This window comes from Mytilus californianus, unplaced genomic scaffold (assembly GCF_021869535.1).
Source record: "Mytilus californianus isolate M0D057914Y unplaced genomic scaffold, xbMytCali1.0.p SCAF_5, whole genome shotgun sequence".
Classification (NCBI taxonomy): domain Eukaryota; kingdom Metazoa; phylum Mollusca; class Bivalvia; order Mytilida; family Mytilidae; genus Mytilus; species Mytilus californianus.
In genome coordinates, this window is record NW_026262701.1 from 101,840,551 (window position 1) to 101,864,037 (window position 23,487).

Sequence of the window (23,487 nt, forward strand, 5' to 3'; positions counted from 1 at the left end):
ATCTGCTTATCCTTCTGGAGCACCTGAGATCTCCCCCAGTTTTTAGTTGGGTTCGTGTTGCTCAGTCTTTAGTTTTCTATGTTGTGTTTTGTGTACTGTTGTTTGTCTGTTTGTCTTTTTCTTTTTTTAGCCATGGCGTTGTCAGTTTATTTTTCGACTTATGAGTTTGAATGTCAATTTGGTATCTTTGCCTCTCGTTTAGGATTTCAAGCAATATTATTAATAAATACATAATAATAGGAAAATATCAACGTTGCAGTAAATTTGAAACATGGGGTTGAATCTTTGATATTTATTTGCATTAAGATTCCACTGATAGATTTGTGGGAAAAACAATGAGAGATGTTTTTAAAATCTCTATGACTTCTGACGCCAGTGTATTTCTGTTGTAATTAAAGTTCTTAACAGAATAATTACTGTTACTAATTAGATTAAATCAGTCACATATTTATTCCGGATCATGTAGGGATCGTACTGAGATGCTTGATTTGCTAATTTTTTTAAAAGCATATAACATAAAAGAAAGAAATAAGGTACAATTCCTAAAATATCATTTAATAGACGTAAGCATGATACATGATTCCTATAATTTGTTTAGGATGATAGATTAAAGATTCCCCCATTTCAGTACCCCATTTGAACACTCCAATAGGTTTGGGTTTATTTGCTACTTAGAGGTCTTGAGTACAATACATTTGTAGAATAATTTACAGTGATCTCTCAGCTGAGAAAACAACATGTATATACAAATTATTTTCCAGGTTGTTGAAACAGATGTAGCTTATTTTTATGTAGAAAGTTAGACAAAACAGTAATGAAGTTATAAGAAATAGGAGATTCAGAAAATTTTGTTGATGAATCGGTCAAAATTGTTTGACAGGAGTAATTTGCAACAATGTGAGCTAATGAGTTTATACAGTTGCTGTTTTTTCTCTTGTTTTCTATAGAAAGATAGGTCACCTGTACTCTTCTTCTTTATAATGATTGAAGAAGGTTGCAAACTTGAAGAAACAGAACTTTTGGTTATTTGATAAGATTGGCACTTTTACTTGAAATTGACCTAATTCTGCTAAAAACCATATTTAAGAATTTTCTGTATCTAGGTATATGGTGAGAAAATCCTAAATATGCAATTGAAATCTAACATTAGAATATTACCTTTTTTCATTCTTAATATCAATTTGTTAATTTGTATATTCTTATTGGTCTGGTTTGAGTCATGTAAGATTTTCAATGCAAATCTATGAAAGTTTGAAGAAATTTTTATTTCACTGTTTGTGTGGTTTCTTGTTAAGGAACTAATCCTGTTATTTGTGTTATCAATAAATTGGCTGGATGGAAAGTTTCCAGACATGTTTTGGGTTGATATCTATAGACATATCAATGTTCCAGTCTTTTATTGCACACTATTGAATAATAGTACCTCAGGGCTCTTTAAAAGTATCTGAGAGATGCAAAAACATGAAGTTTACAGGGAAAATCATTTGAATGAATTGTATCTAAAGCCATCAGAGCATCAAAAGTTATAGAGATGTAGGATAAAACTAGGTTCTTTGAGCATATATTGACTTACTAATTGAATTGGCAGATATAGCCGTTTTTTTTAAAGTCTAGTTCTGCAAGATCAACTACATGAAAATCAATTAAATAGATCAACAATTAAATTGTTCTCTCAATCAATGGAACCCCATCAGTTGACAAATTAGAAAATTGTGTAAAAATGTCATTTAGACTACAATTACAGGAAACACCTTGATATTGCATTTACTTTTACAAGTGTTATTGTACTGCCTATTGAAGTAGTGTGGCATCATATTTTCTGGTCCTGTATCAGGTTGAAGTTTTGGTTTACAGAATGTTAAAGTTTTGGTGTAAGGTAGTTCGTAATCACATCAACATGAAATTTAATACAAATGTTAGTTATGATGTGAACAGTTTAATATATATGCCAAATTAGGGTTTTGACCCAGATTTTAGGGTTCACTGCACATGGATATGTGATAGTGTGAATGGGGGATGGTTCCTATTCTACTAATAGATAGACTGTTTAAATGCATGGTATATCAAAGGTAGACCTGGGTTTATATGTCAACAGGACAGCATTCAAAACACATAGATAAATGATTTTACCATTGTTCTAGCTCTTTGTTGTCCAGATACCATTGTTCTAGCTCTTTGCTGTCCAGATACCATTGTTCTAGCTCTTTTTTGTCCAGATACAATTGTTCTAGCTCTTTGCTGTCCAGATACCATTGTTCTATCCATTTGTTGTCCAGATACCAGTGCTCTAGCTGTTTGTTGTCCAGATACCAGTGTTCTAGCTCTTTGTTGTCCAGATACCATTGTTCTCAGAGTCCAGATACCAGTGTTCTAGCTCTTTGTTGTTCTAGCTCTTTGTTGTCCAGATACCAGTGTTCTAGCTCTTTGTTGTCCAGATACCATTGTTCTAGCTCTTTGTTGTCCAGGTCAAGTCGACTCAAGTTGTGAATACAGTTTGATAAGAATACCAAAGATCTGCAATCAACATCAAATTGTACAATACATTTCAGTCCAGAACTAATAACTGTCATATGACCTTATGGGTATAGTGGACCTATAAATCCAGAAAAGCACTTTGGACACTCCATTTATAATGTCTTACTCTCTTACAAGTAAAACACCAGCAGACAGCAATTAGACAAATATTTTATTAATTTTTGCATAATGGCGCTACTTTAAAGGAGCAATATATTCTTAGAAAAAAAGTTTGGATAATCTAACCACTCAATGACTAAGAGATCATTAATACTTAAATGTAAGGATGGTAATTCATAACTTTTTTAGGTGTCATAGCAGATAAACTTCAAGATAAAATCTGTGTTTGGATGAATAGAAAATATTTACACAAGGTTGCACTGTACAATTACCAATATCTAGACTGTTTTATAATCAATTGTAAATATTGCCAATTTATTTTCAAATCCAATTTCATAACATTGCATTAAATTTGCAACAAGTAAATAAAGAGAAAGGATAGCCAAGTATTTTATCAATTTGTAAAAGTGTTTTGTTGGAATAAGTCATCTAATTGTGATTTAGAAGTTGTCATTTCATATTTGTAAAGGATAAACAATTGTTTTAGCAGTTGGTGAATGGATGGCATTGTAAACAATATATGACCACTATGTCATGCATATTTCATAGTCCCTAATTGTTTAGTGAAAACTAGACCAAATTTATGGGTAATAATATGGCATATAATATTGAAACAATCTGTTTTATTTGCATTTCGATATTGACAGATCAATATTTGTCTTGTAATGGTTAATGGTAATTATATTCTTTGCACCAGAAGTCATGTGGAAATGAACTGAGCAGGTTTTTACATCTTTATAGAGACAGAATTAGTTATTATCAGATATGAGTCACTATTCCTGTAATATTAGTAAAGTATTGGTCCCAAAGAAGTGGTAATACTCTTTCCTTAGGGAGTTGTATTCACAGTTGCAGAATTATAAAGGTGCAAATTTGTATTAAACTGGATTTGTTTGCTAGTTGTTCAGGTTGGAAGTGTACCAGTATTGCAGCAATCTTCTGTGAAATAGATTAAACAGATTGAATATTGCATTTTATAATGATAGGTCCCAGAAGATCCATTCAGAAAATTCACATTTATCGCCATATCTTCCTTGTAAACCTTAGATATCTTTGTTGATGTTAAATGTCCAGTTTGGATTGTTTTTATACACTGATGTACCCAGAGCGGTTTCACCATTGTTGTCTCGATTCCTTTGGGTATTGCACATGAATTTATAATACTTTAGAATATGGATTAAAATGATGAATTGTAAATTCAGTAATTTTGCATGCATTTATCTTTATACGACCGCAAACAAATTTTTGTGGTCGTATATTGGTATGACGTTAAATTTTACCATAAGGTTCAATACCACAAAAAGGAAGGTGGGGATTGATTTTGGGGGTTATGGTACCAACAGTTAAGGAATTAGGGGCCAAAAAAGGGCCAAAAATAAGCATTTTTGTAACTTCCAGACATAACTCGTGTGTTAGTGTATGGATCTCTCTGACATTGTACCACAAGGTTCCATATCACAAAGGGAATGCTGGGATTGATTTTGGGAGTACATTTGTAATTGCCTCCAAATTTTAGGAATTAGGGACCAAAAAAGGGGCAAAAAACAAGCATTTTTCTAGAATCCAGACAATAACTTGTGTTCAAGCGTATGGATCTCTCTGAAATTGTACTGCAAGGTACCATACCACAAAGGGAAGGCTGGGATTGATTTTGAGGGTAATACCCTCAAAATTTCAGGAATTAGGGGCCATAAAGGGGCAAAAAAAACAAGTATTTTTCTAGTTTCAGGACAATAACTTGTGTGTAAGTGTATGGATCTTTATGAAATTGTACTGCAAGGTTCCATATCACAAAGGGAAAACTGGGTTTGAGTTTGGGGGTAATTGCCCTAAACGTTTAGGAATTTGGGGCCAAAAAGGGGCAAAAAAACAAGCATTTTTCTAGTTTCCAAACAATAACTTTTGTTCAAGTGTACAGATCTCTCTGAAATTGTACTGCAAGGTACCATACCACAAAGGGAAGGCTGGGATTGAGTTTGGGGTTGATGAATCATAAGGGGGTTCAAAAAATTTTGGGGGGATTTTTTTTCCCTTTTTTTTCTTTAAAATTTTCCATTTAAAATTGGTTATATCTGATTTATATATAAAAGCAAATCATAATTATATGGTTTGAATAGGTAAATTAAATTTTTTTAAGTTTTTAGACCACATTCATTCTGTGTCAGAAACCTATGCTGTGTCAAATATTTAATTACAATCCAAATTCAGTGCTGTATCAAGCTTGAATGTTGTGTCCATACTTGCCCCAACTGTTCAGGGTTCGACCTCTGCGGTCGTATCAAGCTGCGCCCCAGCGGAGCATTTTATTGTAATTGATAAACAGTTGACAAAAATGTGACATTAATTATTGCAATTCCAGGAAATACTGCATACATATAATGCTATCAATTTAAGATGGGAATTTTTATTTTTGATGATACCAATCCTGTTGTAATTTCTGCACCATTGCAAAAATTGATGACATAATACAGTATATTTTTTGCTCTCTGTTTGTATAAATATAAAAATACAAAAACTGTGTATTCATTTATTTTTGTGGGTTCCAATTTTCATGGATTGAGGAAAAATTGTAGTTTCGTGGATATTTTATTTTTTGGTTTTATAAAAGTCTACATACAAACCTATAAACAATTTGAACTTCGTTGAACATTTAAATTTGTGGTTCATCCGTACTCCTGAAATCCACAAAAATTGGTATCCCACGAAAAGTAATGAAACCACAGTGGAAAAAAAAAATGTTTGAGTCAGAATGTTCAGTGGCAAATTATTACTCGTATCTCAAGTATGATTATTTTTAATGAAGAAAGTTAGAGGAGAGGTGTAAGATACCAAAGGGACATTCAAACTCATAATTCAAAAATAAACTGACAATGCCATGACAAAAAAAGAAAAGGACCAAAAGACAAACAACAGTACACATAAGACAACATATAAAACTAAAGACTGAGCAACACGAACCCCACCAAATACCGGGGTGATCTCAGGTACTCTGGAAGGGTAAGCAGATCCTGCTCCACATGTGGCACCTGTTGTGTTTCTCATGGAAGTACAAACCCTAAGTGATAAGTCTAATTGGGTAGGTCGCATTCAGGGAAAAGAGGACAGGATTGTGTTTAAGACAATTAGAACATATCAGTTGTCATCTGTGAAACAGATATTCCATAATGGTGAATCCACTCATGATGGCATCCATAAAATTAAGGAAGGGATGATTTCAACTTTACCACTTGAAACTCTTGGTTTAATAACTTCCTTTTGAGCAGCAACCCTCTATCAAGGAAATCATGATAGGAAATACAAGTCCCTGGAATATTGTATCAATTGGGAGATATATACTTCGTTTGCAGGCGCTGCTGGAATGTTGCTACATAGAAGTGGAATCATCTCTTTTGTCCAATCATTGTCAATTTCTAGATTTAAGTCAAGATATGAAGCAGACTTAACTGTATATATTGTATCCTTTATCTTAAGTTGAATGGGATAGATGCGATCGACATAGTCACCAAACTGAATTATTTAGTGAGAGAGCATCATCTATATAGCGAAAAAAGAAGTTAAATGATAATGCTAACTTCTTTTCTTTCTTCCTAAGAAGCTCCTGTATGAAGTCAGCATCATATGAATAAAGGAACTAGTCGGCAAGACTTGATGATAATGAAAATATGAAGATCCTGTAATGAAATATGATAAACATGTATATTATGGTAACTTTTTCAAATTTTCTATTTCAGATTATCAAAAATTTAACTCATGTGCGAGTCGATTCACATGTAACAACAAATGGTGCATTGATGAAGATTTAGTGTGTGATGATATCGATCACTGCACAGATTCCAGTGATGAATTAGATACTGGGCCTTCTAACTGTGGAGAAGATGGTACGAGTTAATTGGCTTTTTTGTTTTGTTTAAGAACCCTTCAATAAAGGATAGGGACAATCAATTATTACAATTGTTTTTTAATGAATTTTGAACAAAAAATATATATTGTAGGCATTATAGGAATCAAATAATGTACTGTAAATTCAGAAATTATTGTGTGCATTTATTATTGCGATTTTTTTAAGAATGTAGAAAAATGCGAGATTAATTATTGCGTTTTCAGGAAAATCTGCATACAGGTATATGAATCAGATATCAGAATGCGAGTTCTTATTAGTGCGATTTTCACCCAGTCGCATTTTTCGCATAAATTAAAACCTCGTAATTATTTCTGAATTTACAGTATTACTACAATACTTAACATCTAAAGAAACAAAACACTGTAAATTCATTTAGTATCGTGGGTATCAATTTTCGTGGATTGAGGAAAAGTTGTATTTTTGTGGATGTTAGATATCATGCTTTGCCAAAGTCTGAGAGAGTATAGAAAATTTGTAATTCGTTGAACATTTAAATTTGTGGCTTACCTGTACCCATAAATTCCACGAAAATTGATATTCAACAAAAAATAATGAATCCACAGTACTACTCTAATACCTATATTACAAGTACTGAATTCTAATTTTATGTCTTTTATAAAATAGTAGAAATTATAAGTATGTAGGTATGGTATCGACTATTATGGTGCGTTAACTATGTCTGTCGATAAGATCAGCAATAATAAAGGCACACATTAAATTCTATATCTACAATATCAAAACAGTCAAATCAATAGTTGTCGTTTGTTGATGTGGTTCATAAGTGTTTCTCGTTTCTCGTTTTTATATAGATTAGACCGTTGGTTTTCCCGTTTGAATGGTTTTACACTAGTAATTTTTGGGGCCCTTTATAGCTTACCGTTCGGTGTGAGCCAAGGCTCCGTGTTGAAGACCGTACTGTGACCTATAATGGTTTACTTTTATAAATTTTGACTTGGATGGAGAGTTGTCTCATTGGCACTCATACCACATCTTCTTATATCTAAATGTTGCATATCAGAAATTCTGTTAGGAATTTTAATTGTGCTGATTTATAGACAAACTTTTTTATTCCTTAAAAATATTTAATCAAAATAGTTAATACAGAATAGGGTTTGTGAGTTAATATAAATAAAATAAGTCACCTCAGAACACACAGAATGTTTTTAACAGTCTGCAAGAGCTGGCACCACATATGGCAAGCTAGATATAGCCAGGAAACATCTATATAGATGTAACTGTAACAACTCAGTCTATATTTTACTCTTATGCTTTTCTACCAATATGTAACATTTGTTATCTTTCTGACAAGAAGGAAAAAGAGGGAGGGTTGAGAACTAAAAAATCCCTAAACTAGTTAATTAATGTGTCAATGTGCTTGTCCCTAGTAAAAAATCTTGTAATTAGGTTTATGTTTTTGTTTGGCATGAATATCCTTTTTCAGAATTTAGTGATGGTAACTGGTCCTTGGTAGTTTTTGATTAATTTATCCAGACAAATTATCATGTCTTTTCCATGTACATGTATCAATTTACTACTTAGGGTTTATTTTTAGATCTTTGATGGTCTTTTTTGAAGCTTATTCATGTCTGTTTTTATAAAAATAAGACTTGTGTACAATGTACAATGATTTCACTGAAGGCTCTACTTATAATAAAGTTGTTAAAAAGATAACTATAAAATGTATGATAAAAATTCCAATCAGATAAGAAATCTTATGAGAATATTGTGAATCTAAGATCAGATTTATATAGCATGCAGATCATTATATTTGCTGTTCACATGAAAACTTCATCTTTGATGCTTGGCTCCTGACAGCGGATATCAGCGCTATCATCCTTCTATCATACAATGTTAGGAACTATATAGGCTACATCAATTCTGCAATCCACTCTAGAGAAATCATACAATTTGTTTTGTTAGAATGTTAGAATGGACAAGGGATTTATAAATACACATCATATAATATCATATAGACATATTATTTTCTCTCTTTATAAGCACATCGGAGAGTGAGGCCCAGGATAGTTTAAATCAATAAAGGTTGTTTGAAATTTCAAAATTAAAACTAATTTCATGTCGAGTCAGCAATTTTGAACAAGCTTTTTCAGTATGAAAACCACACTGGATAAATATAAATAGACCTTGGACCAGTCAATCTTAATTTCCCTTGGAAGTCTTTTATTGTTCTGTAAAACTTGTTATATAGCTATATTTTGATATGATATTGTTTGTACATTGATATAGTTATAGTTTTATATGCATTTTGATTATGTTGAGATAATGAGATTACAAGTAGTCTAGGGATTTCATTGCCAACATTAGATTCAGATTTTACAGATAAATTGTAATATGTTGTAATTCCGTTTCATTAGAATGAAATCTTGCATGTAAGCTTTGATTAGTACTCACTAAAACATTTAGATGACTTTGAAGTTGTACAAGGTTTCTAGGTACAGATTTCAGATTTGTCAAAAATAGCACTAATCTTTGTTGATTTTATTTCTCTACCTCTGAAATCTACACCCTTAATAAGGCTGATATTATGTAATTTCTTTTCAAGTAGGAAATAAATTTAAAAAAATAATGTCAAAGTTTTTCAAGTTATGGCATTTTAATTCAAATAAAAATCAAAAGTTTGGACTTGAAAACAATTACCAGTAATCATATTACACAATTTCACCAAATGCTTCCTGAATCATGTACTGTTTATCTTTAGATTTTAGAATAATTTACATTTTCCCTAAAATTATTACAGTTTTAAAACATTAAAAGTGTATAAACACATCAATAAAATTGTAATCTTGATAAATTGGGAACTACAGAGTAGAACTCATTAAAGAAACTGTATGTAAAAAATCTGAACTTAACCCTTTGATATTATTGATATATTATACTTCAAAACCTAAATAAGAAATTGAAAAAAAAAGATAAAAAGAATTCTGCTATTGACCTCACACTCTTAAACAGCATACCAACTTTGAAAAAAAGATGATAGATAGTTGTACCAGTAAGTGCACTAGCTAATGAGGGGCTTCATTGTATTTTAAGCGAGATAACTGTAAAACATTAAAAAAAAATATGAAATTTAAACAATATTTTACATAATAGTCTTAGATAGGATGCTGATGAACTTTTTTACAATTTTTGTGCATAATATGTAGATGTACTTATGTGATTTTTTTGTGAAATTGGCAAATAATTTAGGAAAAAACTTACTTTATTTTTTTAAATATCAAAATTTGAGAAACACCTTTTCTTAAAAATGGATTTAAACTAAATTTAAAATATAGGTATAATACATATTTCAATATGATTCCTAGTGACAAAAAAAAAAACTTTTATTTTTTATGTAGAACATATCCTGATTTATTTCCTGGTGTCAAAATTTTAGAAAAATGATACCCTGTGAAGATTTACTGCTTTGTTTGCATCAGTATTAATTATAAGGGTGTGTGCCTCAAACAAAAATGTGCAAGCCAGGCCCTTTCTGACAAATCAGTTTTCTCGTTCATTGAACTTTGATTAAGGACACAGACGGGTAACAATTAAGAATACTGTAACCATACCTTTTACATCAACTTGTAGGGTTTGCATTCTTTTTTTTTCTCTCTAAATTCTCATAAATTGACATCTGCTTGAGGACAAAGACCTGTAACCATGGGGGACACTGTAACCATGTCTTATCCCAACAATCTTTAGAGCGCGTCCTCTTTATTACTCGTGCTCAGCATTAATTGAACTTTTATTGAGGACAAAGGAATAAAACACAAACTTCCAGGAGCGCAACTAGTCTTAATATCTGATGGAATTGACGTAATCTTTTATCAATATTAAACCCAGGTCTTAGAATCTTGAAAAGTTATCAAAAGTTATGGTTTTTATGAAGACTTTCAAGCAGAGAAAACAGTATTAATAAATCCTATCTGAAAATGATCTTTCACTAATATTTTTAAAAAGATAAAAATATGTCATTTACCCAGCTTCAGTTTAAAACATATGTTTATAAAATCAATGTTTTTATCTGTTTATTGTGAAATATTGGGTAAATATTTATCTTAACTCACAACATTGCTCTTTATAAAGATTAAATTTAGCATCAATAAAAGAACTGTTTATTGTCAGTCTTCCTAGTTCTTTTGTTGTTTTTGTTAGACATAAAAATGCAATTTTGTGCATTTAAAATAGATTTCTTTGACAGCATTGTTTAGGGATGTTCTTTCTCAAATCTAGACGTTCATTGTGTGTTTTTTACTATGTACACGATCTGAGGAAGTAAGGTTAAAGCTACTGCTAATACAGAAAACTTCTGAAAAAATTAAAATAAAGGAAACAATAGTAGGGTCTTTTCAACATTGTGTGTAATTATGATATTATTGGTGTAGTATTGTGATCTTACTATTGACAAAATTCCATGCTTTATTGACAAATTTGTTGACCTTCAAATTGGAAAAAAACATCCATTTATTGAGCTTCTGTGACAGGTAAAACAGTGCATACTCATTTGAAGGTTTGTATTCTTATTCTTGACCTGAGAATTTGTAGATATTTGGAAAAAAAATTGTTGGGGGTTGGTCCTTTTAACTGAAAATAGCTAGCTCTCTTTAAAAAAAGTGTGCCATATTCAAGCAATGGAAGCTTAATACAGAAGAATAAAAGAGCAAAAGTCAATAATTGGGTACATAGTGGTATTTCTTTTATGACTGTAGAAGTTATTTCAAGTTTATGATACCCATCTAAATCTTGATAAACTACACACCTTAAGCTTTAAATTAACATTTATACCTTAGAAACAGTCAATGTGCTATTTATCATGAGTATATAAAGTATATGATTGCTTTTTCTTACATATTGGTATATATTATGCAATCATAAGATAATTTGGAAACATTTTGTCAGCATAATTAAAATCTTGTCCCTATTTTTATCTGTTTTGTTTTTCTACTGAATTATCTGTCTACTATTATTTCAGGATAAAAAGGAAAGAAATAAGATTACTTTTAATTTGTTTTTTACTTCCAGATCACATACATTTCGCTAGTTATAAACAGACCTATTACAGAAACATGATTTTACCTCGTAAATTGTACAGGGAATCAATTGAAATGTTAACATCTACAAAATCATTTGTCCTGCCATTATAGATGTCTATTATATCCTCGTAGATATTCTCTAATCACATTTTCGTGCTATTGTATATTAACTTAGTTATCCTTTTATGTCGTTAATTATCTCACCATAATTGACATGTTGAAATCGATGAAAAAACAAAAACTATCTACCAGTAATCTGGTAAAAGAGATTGTTTGGTAATGTTTCGGAATTTTCTGAAACTCTTTTGATGATATATTTTTTCATCAGATAAATGATTTGTGATAAATTAAGTAATTTCTCCAGCTTTGATTTTGAGTCTAGAATAGTACAGATCAATAAAGACATATGATATAATGAAAAATAGTCATGCAATTACAGAAAAAAAATTTGTTACTTTATCAGCTTGAAGACCTTTAAGTAATTCCAAAGTTAATGGTGTTTTTTCTCTGGTTTAGTTAATTAAGTTGATTGACTTAGGTTCAGATATTTACAACAGTTTAGACTTTCTCTTTCACAACTGTTCAATAGTGAGGGTCGGTTTCTTGTTTCCATGAATGTAATAATTTTCAGCTTTTACACTCTTGATCAAACTTAGAGCAAAGGGTCATTATTTTATAAAACCCACAGATTTTTCAACCAATTTGTAAGTGATTTTTTTCACTTTTTGAAATGTTCCTCTTGATTACAGCTGCCAAGTCACTATGGCAACAAATTTTACATAACTGTTATACCCACATAACTTAGTGGGATAAAAAGGACCAAAATCAGACATTAATATGGTACATCGAATCAAATCACTGAATAGCCTTTATAAAACTGTGTCAAGCGAAATTCTTGGTCCATAGTCACTCTTGATATACACTTATTCAACATTCTTGTGTCATGATGTTGTAGTCAAATTCACTTCATTGAATATTTAAGCATCATGATATTTTCTTTCTTTTCCAGAAAGCCATTTCCTAGAAAAGTTTTTCTCCCTTGGGATAACAGCATCAGTGACAATAACTGTTGGAAGTTTAATTGTAATTATTGTGTTTATTGTGGTAATAGCGTGTTGTTGTCGACGAACTTTTTGTAAACCACACCAGGAAACAAGTGGTACAACTTCAACCGCCACTTCTATTGTGGCTAATGGTACACCTATACCAAACCAAGGTAAGGTTAATGATTGGTACACCTTTATCAAACCAAGGTAAATTTAACTATTGGTACACTTATACCAAACCAAGGTAAGGTTAACTATTGGTACACCTATACCAAACCAAGGTTAAGTTAATCATTTGTACACCTATACCAAACCAAGGTAAATTTAACTATTGGTACACCTATACCAAACCAAGGTAAGGTTAACTATTGTTACACCTATAACAAACCAAGGTTAAGTTAATCATTTGTACACCTATACCAAACCAAGGTAAATTTAACTATTGGTACACCTATACCAAACCAAGGTAAGGTTAACTATTGGTACACCTATAACAAACCAAGGTTAAGTTAATCATTCGTACACCTATACCAAACCAAGGTAAATTTAACTATTGGTACACCTATACCAAACCAAGGTAAGGTTAACTATTGGTTCACCTATACCAAACCAAGGTTAAGTTAATTATTGGTACACTTATACCAAACCAAGGTAAGGTTAACTATTGGTACACCTATACCAAACCAAGGTAAGGTTAACTATTTGTACACCTATAACAAACCAAGGTTAAGTTAATCATTCGTACACCTATACCAAACCAAGGTAAATTTAACTATTGGTACACCTATACCAAACCAAGGTAAGGTTAACTATTGGTTCACCTATACCAAACCAAGGTTAAGTTAATTATTGGTACACTTATACCAAACCAAGGTAAGGTTAACTATTGGTACACCTATACCAAACCAAGGTAAGGTTAACTATTGGTACACCTATAACAAACCAAGGTTAAGTTAATCATTCGTACACCTATACCAAACCAAGGTAAATTTAACTATTGGTACACCTATACCAAACCAAGGTAAGGTTAACTATTGGTTCACCTATACCAAACCAAGGTTAAGTTAATTATTGGTACACTTATACCAAACCAAGGTAAGGTTAACTATTGGTACACCTATACCAAACCAAGGTAAGGTTAACTATTTGTACACCTATAACAAACCAAGGTTAAGTTAATCATTCGTATACCTATACCAAACCAAGGTAAATTTAACTATTGGTACACCTATACCAAACCAAGGTAAGGTTAACTATTGGTTCACCTATACCAAACCAAGGTTAAGTTAATTATTGGTACACTTATACCAAACCAAGGTAAGGTTAACTATTGGTACACCTATTCCAAACCAAGGTAAGGTTAACTATTGGTACACCTATAACAAACCAAGGTTAAGTTAATCATTCGTACACCTATACCAAACCAAGGTAAATTTAACTATTGGTACACCTATACCAAACCAAGGTAAGGTTAACTATTGGTTCACCTATACCAAACCAAGGTTAAGTTAATTATTGGTACACTTATACCAAACCAAGGTAAGGTTAACTATTGGTACACCTATACCAAACCAAGGTTAAGTTAATTATTGGTACACTTACACCAAACCAAGGTAAGGTTAACTATTGGTACACCTATACCAAACCAAGGTTAAGTTAATTATTGGTACACTTATACCAAACCAAGGTAAGGTTAACTATTGGTACACCTATACCAAACCAAGGTTAAGTTAATTATTGGTACACTTACACCAAACCAAGGTAAGGTTAACTATTGGTACACCTATACCAAACCAAGGTTAAGTTAATTATTGGTACACTTATACCAAACCAAGGTAAGGTTAACTATTGGTACTATTGGTACACTTACACCAAACCAAGGTTAAGTTAACTATTGGTACACTTACACCAAACCAAGGTAAGGTTAACTATTGGTACACCTATACCAAACCAAGGTTAAGTTAATTATTGGTACACTTACACCAAACCAAGGTAAGGTTAACTATTGGTACACCTATACCAAACCAAGGTTAAGTTAATTATTGGTACACTTATACCAAACCAAGGTAAGGTTAACTATTGGTACACCTATACCAAACCAAGGTTAAGTTAATTATTGGTACACTTACACCAAACCAAGGTAAGGTTAACTATTGGTACACTTACACCAAACCAAGGTAAGGTTAACTATTGGTACTATTGGTACACTTACACCAAACCAAGGTAAGGTTAACTATTGGTACACCTATACCAAACCAAGGTTAAGTTAATTATTGGTACACTTACACCAAACCAAGGTAAGGTTAACTATTGGTACACCTATACCAAACCAAGGTTAAGTTAATTATTGGTACACTTACACCAAACCAAGGTAAGGTTAACTATTGGTACACCTATACCAAACCAAGGTAAGGTTAACTGTTTGTACTATTGGTACACTTACACCAAACCAAGGTAAGGTTAACTATTTGTACTATTGGTACACTTACACCAAACCAAGGTAAGGTTAACTATTGGTACACCTATACCAAACCAAGGTTAAGTTAATTATTGGTACACTTACACCAAACCAAGGTAAGGTTAACTATTGGTACACCTATACCAAACCAAGGTAAGGTTAACTATTTGTACTATTGGTACACTTACACCAAACCAAGGTAAGGTTAACTATTGGTACTATTGGTACACTTACACCAAACCAAGGTAAGGTTAACTATTTGTACTATTGGTACACTTACACCAAACCAAGGTTAAGTTAACTATTGGTACACTTACACCAAACCAAGGTAAGGTTAATTATTGGTACACTTACACCAAACCAAGGTAAGGTTAATTATTGGTACACCTATACCAAACCAAGGTAAGGTTAACTATTGGTACACCTATACCAAACCAAGGTAAGGTTAATTATTGGTACACTTACACCAAACCAAGGTTAAGTTAACTATTGGTACACTTACACCAAACCAAGGTAAGGTTAACTATTGGTACTATTGGTACACTTACACCAAACCAAGGTAAGGTTAACTATTGGTACACTTACACCAAACCAAGGTAGGTATATCAAATAAAGTACATGAACATCAGTTTGTTTTAGGAAGTTAACATAACACTGACAGTAGCAGGTAAAGGCTAAACACAGGGTTCTGCAGATTTTCAAAATTAAAGATCATGCCGCCCAGCATGCATTGCAATAGAACATTGATATAGACAACCTTATAATGACAGGATTCAGACATGCTGAAGGTTGTGTAATATTGTAAAGAATGGCAATACACAGAAATTATGTAATACTTTATAAAAATATGATTGGAGTGCCATGAAAATATCTGCCTAATCCAGGAATCAACAAAACCATGTATGATTGTTCATCTCATGAGACATTGCATTGATAAATATTTCACATCTCTATTTATTCATATTTTCTGAAGAAAAATAGCATATTCATAAATTGTGAATTTAATAAGCTAATAACTTTGTTATAATGCATCTGCAGAGTGAAGTAGACCAGGGTACAGTAGACTATATTTGTATTTAAATACACTCGAGTGCTACTTATATATTCATTACATAATATTGAGAATACGTAATTAGATACTTTTTTTATTTATAAAGAATTGAATGCATCATAAATGTGTTTTATTGGCATGTAAAAGCATTGACCAAAGTACATTTTGTATGAAGGGTTAAAGCCAGAATTATATAAAATTTTATACATGTATATGTTATTATTATTTTAAAATAAAGAAAGTAACCAATTACAAATTTTAAAGGCAATATTTTTTAACATAATATATACGAATATCTGAATTTTTGAACTAATAAAAAGGTTAAGAATACAGTAAATTGAAGAATATTAAATTAAGTGGAAACATTTCAAATACTTAAATGTACAACTTTTATTAAGAACAGATTTCAAGATATCAATAAGAATAATTACATCTACAAGGGCAGTAAAATAAATATTACTTGTTTAACAGTCTTCAGACTTTTTAATTGATAATAAATCTGTAGCTATACATTAAATTGAAGCTTAATATTGAAAAATATAATTGGAATCTGGAAAAAAATGATAACCATAATATTTTTATGCTCATTAACATACAGAAGTAAAAACAGTTCCTGTAGTAATAAAATCTGTTCAATTTTTGTATTGCCTTGAAGAATTCATGGTCCATTTATTGACTTCGAAACATTTGCTTAGTTTAAATGATAAAGTTTGTGATTAGGTCAGTTTAAAGGGAACCACTAATGATAATTCAATGATATTTGGTATGCAGTTGTATTAGCATTAGAAAATCTATCCATGGAGATTATATGACCCCTCCTCATCAGTCATTGTTCTTTGACTTTGGAACTGTTGCATAGTTAACATGTTAAAGTTTGTGATTTGCATAATTTACATGTATTGCCATTTTAATTTCAACATTTGTATTTGCCTATCAAAATTGCATACTGAAGAGACATATCTCTGTGTCAATAATTTATTTAGTCTTTTATATTTTAGGTCACCAATATCCTATACACCATCATCCCCAGCAGTACCAACATTCTCATCAAGGATATTTCCCGATGCAGCCGGTATATCCAACGAACAATCATACGTCAATGTACACACCTTACATGAGGGAAGGATATATTAATGCTCCAAGTGTTTATTCATCAAATTCTCAGACTCATTCACAGCCAACATCTTATCATCGGTCATACACACCGACAAGTTCCCGATCGGGGAAATCAAATAAATCTAACAATAGTACATCAGTGACATACAGTCAAGGAACAGACAAAGTGACGTTACCTGTTAATCTGTAGCCTTCATTTCTACGAAGTTTGTTTTATTCAACTGGGTCTCTCACATTTTTAAACTTTTCAAAAGAAAGGGCGAAAAAAGGAAGATATGTAATATGGCTCCTTGTGAAACCATGTTAATACATTTGTATAGAATCCAAGGACAAATTTAAAACAATTAGATCTAACTTAAGTTTTCTGTCTGCTCATAAGGTGGATTGGGAGTGCTTGGTTTTATCTGCTCGATATGGTGCTAATGATAATGTTCAGCAAAAATGACTGAATTACATAATTTACAACCTAATAAAACACTTTTCTTTTGCTTCTAATTTGTTCTTATCTTTATTTTTTCAACAAATATAAGGAAAAAAGAAAAGCAGGGATTTTTTTAATTTAATTACAAACAAATGTGAGAGATTTTAATTTGATGAAACATGCTTTTATATAGATCATACTGGTTGTGAATATTTTGAAAACTGTTATTTATTACATTTTTATAATGATATGTTTTATGAACTTAAGTAGTTTGAATCCTTTATCAAATTTTAACTGGTTTGTGAGAAAAGTGATCAGAACTGAATAGCCAAAGGGAGATAATCCAAAATAATTCATGATACATTTTGGCCTCCAAATACTATATTACAGTCTTTGTAGTTTTTGACAACAAGAATTTTAAACATTTTGGTTAAACTCTGCAATCAATTTCACAAAAAATCTTAACGAGAAAAATACTTTAAGTCATGAACATTTCAGTATAACTTAAGATCAATTTTTGTAGTAAGATTTTTTGTGAAAAGAGCCCCTGTTCCTTAGTTAGTTTTGTACACACATGAAGTAAATTTTGACCAACCTTGATTTTAACATGTATCCAGGTAATTGTATTTAATGGGTTGTATTACACAAGTGGACAATTCCCTTGGTGTCATTGTATTATGACAATTCCCTTGGTGGCATTGTATTATGACAATTCCCTTGGTGGCATTGTATTATGACAATTCCCTTGGTGGCATTGTATTATGACAATTCCCTTGGTGGTATTTTATTATAACTTTTACCTTGAGTATTTTAGTTATTGTTATATTTTGTTGATGGTGCAGACAATCATGTTTTATTTTATTGTTTTACAATATTTTATGTGTTATTATTATTACACTAGGACTAGTTTTGTTGTTATTATTACGTCTCATAAAATACTGATGAAAAACATTAATGTTGTAACTTGTAGCCTAATACTGTTAATTCAAAAATTTATCGCTTGCATTTATTATTCTGAATCGCTGATCAATGACATGATTGTGATCATGAATTAATGCAATTCAAGTGCATGTTGTAATAAAAAACATGCTAGAGAATGTCAAAGTATGATTGTTTATTAATGAAATTCTCTTTTTGTTGCATTTTTCGCTTTGACTAAAACATCATGACAATTTATAAGTTTAATAGCAGTATCTGTTTCAAGGTAAAATTGAATTTGATTTTAGTTTAATTCTTATGGAATATACCTTTGAAGAAGTACTTGAAATATCAGACAAATAATTATTAAACATGTATTACATCAACCAAATCTCCTGTGATACAGGTAGGTAACTCAAATTTAAATATCAATATTAACTATTGATATAGTTTGCATTTTTCAGGGTACATTTATTTTGTGAAAATATTAATACAATATAGTCATTTATTTTATAAAGTAATCTTTTCAATCATCATACTTTGATAGTTATTCGTAATATTTTACAGATTGTTAGGAGAATTCATGAAATTTCAATATATATTTTATGATTGGTAAGAATTTAATATAGAAACAGTGCCATTAAATATCCATAGTATTCAAAGACTAGCATAACTGAAATAATTTAAGATCTCATCGTCTCCAATTCTCTCCAGCTAATGATGAACTTCTCATCGTGAATGAAATATAACAACTGCATTATTTGGATTAGGAATATTTGTATTAGCATAGCTATTTGAATGAATAATCATGGCTTTTAAATTGCTTATCTTGCCAAAGACATGTATATTTAGCTTGACGATTATGTTATCCCACCGACATTAAACAATCTACCTCAACTATGTAAATTAAAATGATATTGTCATTTTGTCCTGGCTATATGGATCTGTCCTTATTTAAGTGTAAAGTCAGCAGAACATTGGTTCATGGAATCAATAAAATTTGCATTTCAAGTTAATCTTGGTATTGAAATCATAATTCAAAAATCATCAAACAAATGCTTTATTTTATAGTGGTTGTATCATATAAAGAATAAAAGGTAGAGGTATACTGGTTTGCGTCTGCCAGTCGCATGAAGTTTTTTGAGACACTTTTCTCAGGAACTACAAATCAGAGATTCCTAAAATGGGTATATCAAGCTTCATGGGAGCATGCTATACTGTATGGTGCATTTTCAGATTCATCCCTCAACATCTCCCTGATTACCAAATATTTTTATATTCTTACACATAATGGTCATGTATTAGATTTTCTTCACATCTTTTTTAAGAAATTACAGATCAAGGCTTTCTGAAATTTGGAATAAAGCTTCATGTGAACATACTTTACCATGTGAAGCAATTTAACATAATTGCTGATCTATTTCTTTTTTACCCATTTTTTTTCTCCATGGAAGAAATTAAAGTTAAAAAGGATACAATGCATAAAATAGACAGTGTAATATATATATGTGTGTCTGTCCGTCCGCTTGGATTATAAGTAGCACAGAATTATTTTTTGTTGGATTCAATTCCAATTTTAATATTTGCATTTGCTTGGGTTGTGAGTAATTAGAATTTTTGCTAGATTTGTATTAATAAGGTTAAAATTTGTTGAATTTATTGAAATTTTCTAGCATTGCCTCATACTCAATTCATATACAATCAAATGGCATTAAAAATAATTGTCACTACTGAAACTAAAAATTGTCACTACTGAACTAAAAATAATGAAAATGTTATGTATACAATTTTTTTTTCTGTTTATTGCAAAAATAGAGAAAATGGCTGTGGTTTGAATTTTTTTTAGTAATTTTAATTGGATGCCTGATAAGGTGACTAGATCTACTATTTTTTAAAGGTTCTTTTGTTTAAAATGTGGCTTATTAACTTTTTATACATCCTTGGCTTTCTAATTTGAGGTTTTCAATATTCTTTATAAAGATAGATAAAAAAACAAAAAGGGCTTTGGATGGATCCAGTTTATAAAGTTTTATTGTCATTTATTAACGCACAGCCAGTTCTATTTATTGTTATTGTTATGCCTCCTTGTAAATTCACATGCTCAGCTCCTATAGGCAAAACCTCGGCTTTCAAATTTTTTTTGGTGAAAATATTTACTTAGATTCTCTAAGATGATTATCATGATTAGAAATGATGGAAATCATTGTTAAGAATTATTGTCACATAACTGAAATCCATTCATTTATATTAGCCAGGTGCTACAATGTCCATGGAAAACATAAAATAATCATATCATTCACTTTTTTTACCCAAAAAAAAGTTATACTAGTAGTTTGTTTTCCATATTACCAGATTACAAATGAATAAAAAAAACATTTTTTTTTTGTTAACCCTGGTCTTCTTTACTTACAAGTTCGTTCAAAGTTTTTAAAAGACCAAACACTTTGTAAAAGGCTACAAATTTGAGAAGTTTTTATTTTATTTTTAATTCACCAATATACCATGCTGTATGAATATATTGTTATAAGGTTTTTTGCCTATCTGCATACCCCAAAGGATTGGACACACAAACCTCTAAGTGTTAAAGTTCTTATTTTGTAAAGTGTTAAAGTTCTTATTTTGTATGGATTTTAGGGTTATTCAAAGGCTGGACCAATCTAAAATTAATATTTTGCTGTTAAACCATATATCAAAAACCATTGTTTTTTTACAAACCATAAACAAAGTACTTGCACAGTAATATTGGAATGCTTAGTAGATCTGTTTTACTAAGTAATCTGTAGTTTGACTGAATTATAGCTTTAAACATGCATTTTGATAATTTTATTGCCGATATTTTTTTATTTGTATAACTGAACATTGCATGCTAGGAGTGTATGTATGTATATGTTATCATTCTCATTATAAAGTTAAGTTAAATGTGCAATATAACACCCCTCCCCCTTTTCCCCTATAATCATGATAGCATTATTAAGATTGTGTAATGATTGTTCAGTTTCAATTATTTGCATTGGGTTGTAAAATAGACACATTCACACGACTCTGACTCATATACTGTTCATTACAAAATCTGTCACTCAATTTACTTTCAATTACCGGTAGGTGTTCTAGAGAACTATGAGTAATTTCATTATTTGCACCCCAAAATGAAAATATCAATACCTTATTGGTTGAATTTCTGTTGTTAGGGACACTTTTAATTCACACAACATTTTGGTGTAGTCTTTTAAAATTTTTACCCAGAATGCATTAGATTCTGAAAATTTTTGTATCCATTTGCACTTCAGGGAGAAATAAATGCTATTTTTCATGATAAAAACTGTCGCTCATCAGTCGACTCATATTGATGCTTGCATATTTGAATAAGGGTCTGTTGTGCAAATAAATGGTCTGTTACAACTAAATGATGATTGAAAATGTCATACTTAATTGAAGAGAATAAATGCGATCATCTCAGTGGCTAATTTCATTATGTTGGGGCTGTTTACTATATTTTATGACAAATCATGTTCACATATACTCAACTAGAAGTTTTGTATAGATAATATTGATTATTTCTATTATCATCAGATTGAATGTGCGTTGTTAAATATTTATGTAACATCAGCAATTTATTGTTTTGACTGGTAAAATAAAATTATAAAACACCTGTATTGTATTTGTAGTAATGCCATAAGATACATGTCTGATTGAACAATTTTACAGGGATCAGTGATTAGGTTTGACATGTAATAAATGGCAATCAAAAAATATCCATCCCACATTTACCAAGAACAGTTATTATTAACTGGATTTTGCGTTTTCTGTGAATACTTTTGTATTACAATTTAAAACTTTACCTCCTGCTAACCTTTCAAAACTTGTTTGATATTTTGCAAGAAATAATTATAAATCGTCTTACATACTGTAAACATGTATATTTTAGGGATTTCAATGCTAAGGTTTAATTCCACATCAATCCATAATTACTAAAATTGAGAATGGAAATGGGGAATGTGTCAAAGAGACAACAACCCGACCATAGAACAGACAACATACCTATATTGTTGCTTTCTACAATCCATTTACACGGGATTGCCAAATAAGCAAAAATAACCCCCACATGAACTACAGCTATGGAATAAATCTTATCACAGGTGTATCGTTTGGAGTTGGAATAATGTGTCTCTAGTAGGGTGACATGTCTTCCTGGGGACTGTTACCTTGTGAACTAGCACTTTAAGAATCTGGTTCAGTGTGTCAGTCTAGTACACTGCAGGGTTCATATTCATATTGCACTAACATGTTCTCATCTTGAATATGCATTTAATTTGCCACAGTCATCCATCAGGCTTTCATGGAAGATGTGTCGTCTACATCCAATTTTTCAATCAAAATATTTTATTTTGTATGTCTACCCTCACAAAGCATTGCCATGCATTGGTAGTGAGAAAAAGTTTAAATAAGAATACTGGTTATGATAATAGATTGATGTATTGAACCCTATTGCCATAACTTGTTTAATAACAAGGATGTATGCTGTTGTATTTATTACCTGCGTATTGACACAGTATTATTGTTTCATTCCCCGAGTAATATAGAAAAAATACTGACTTAGATGTCTATAAACACAACAGCTCCAAGGGAGCTTTCGTTAGTTGAAGCCATATTAATTTTGTGTATTAGCAAATAAATTCATGTCAAATAAAAGTATAGGTATGAATGCAGAAAACGCATAATGAACAGCGCCTGGTGATGATTCATAGCCTGACCTGTTTCTAATTGTAAACCAAGAGATGACCTGAACAAGATGTCTAAATACCTGGATCCCAAACTTACAACTTGTGTGAACATGACTTATACCTGAATTCTGAACTCATAACACTTGAATAATATGCACAAATTTGCGTTGACACTTAGCCTTAACATTAAA

General features: G+C 31.1%; 1 protein-coding gene across 1 annotated transcript in view; it reads left to right on the plus strand.

The window, feature by feature from the left end:
* LOC127702150 (uncharacterized) overlaps nucleotides 1-22,224 on the plus strand; it is a 69,644-nt gene extending 47,420 nt beyond the window's left edge. Inside the window, exons 5-7 of the mRNA XM_052206254.1 lie at nucleotides 6,366-6,512; nucleotides 12,575-12,781; nucleotides 17,119-22,224. Coding sequence (XP_052062214.1) covers nucleotides 6,366-6,512; nucleotides 12,575-12,781; nucleotides 17,119-17,426 — 662 coding nt within the window. The 3' untranslated portion in view covers nucleotides 17,427-22,224. The remainder of the gene's footprint in view (nucleotides 1-6,365; nucleotides 6,513-12,574; nucleotides 12,782-17,118) is intronic.
* The last annotated feature ends 1,263 nt before the right edge of the window (nucleotides 22,225-23,487 follow it).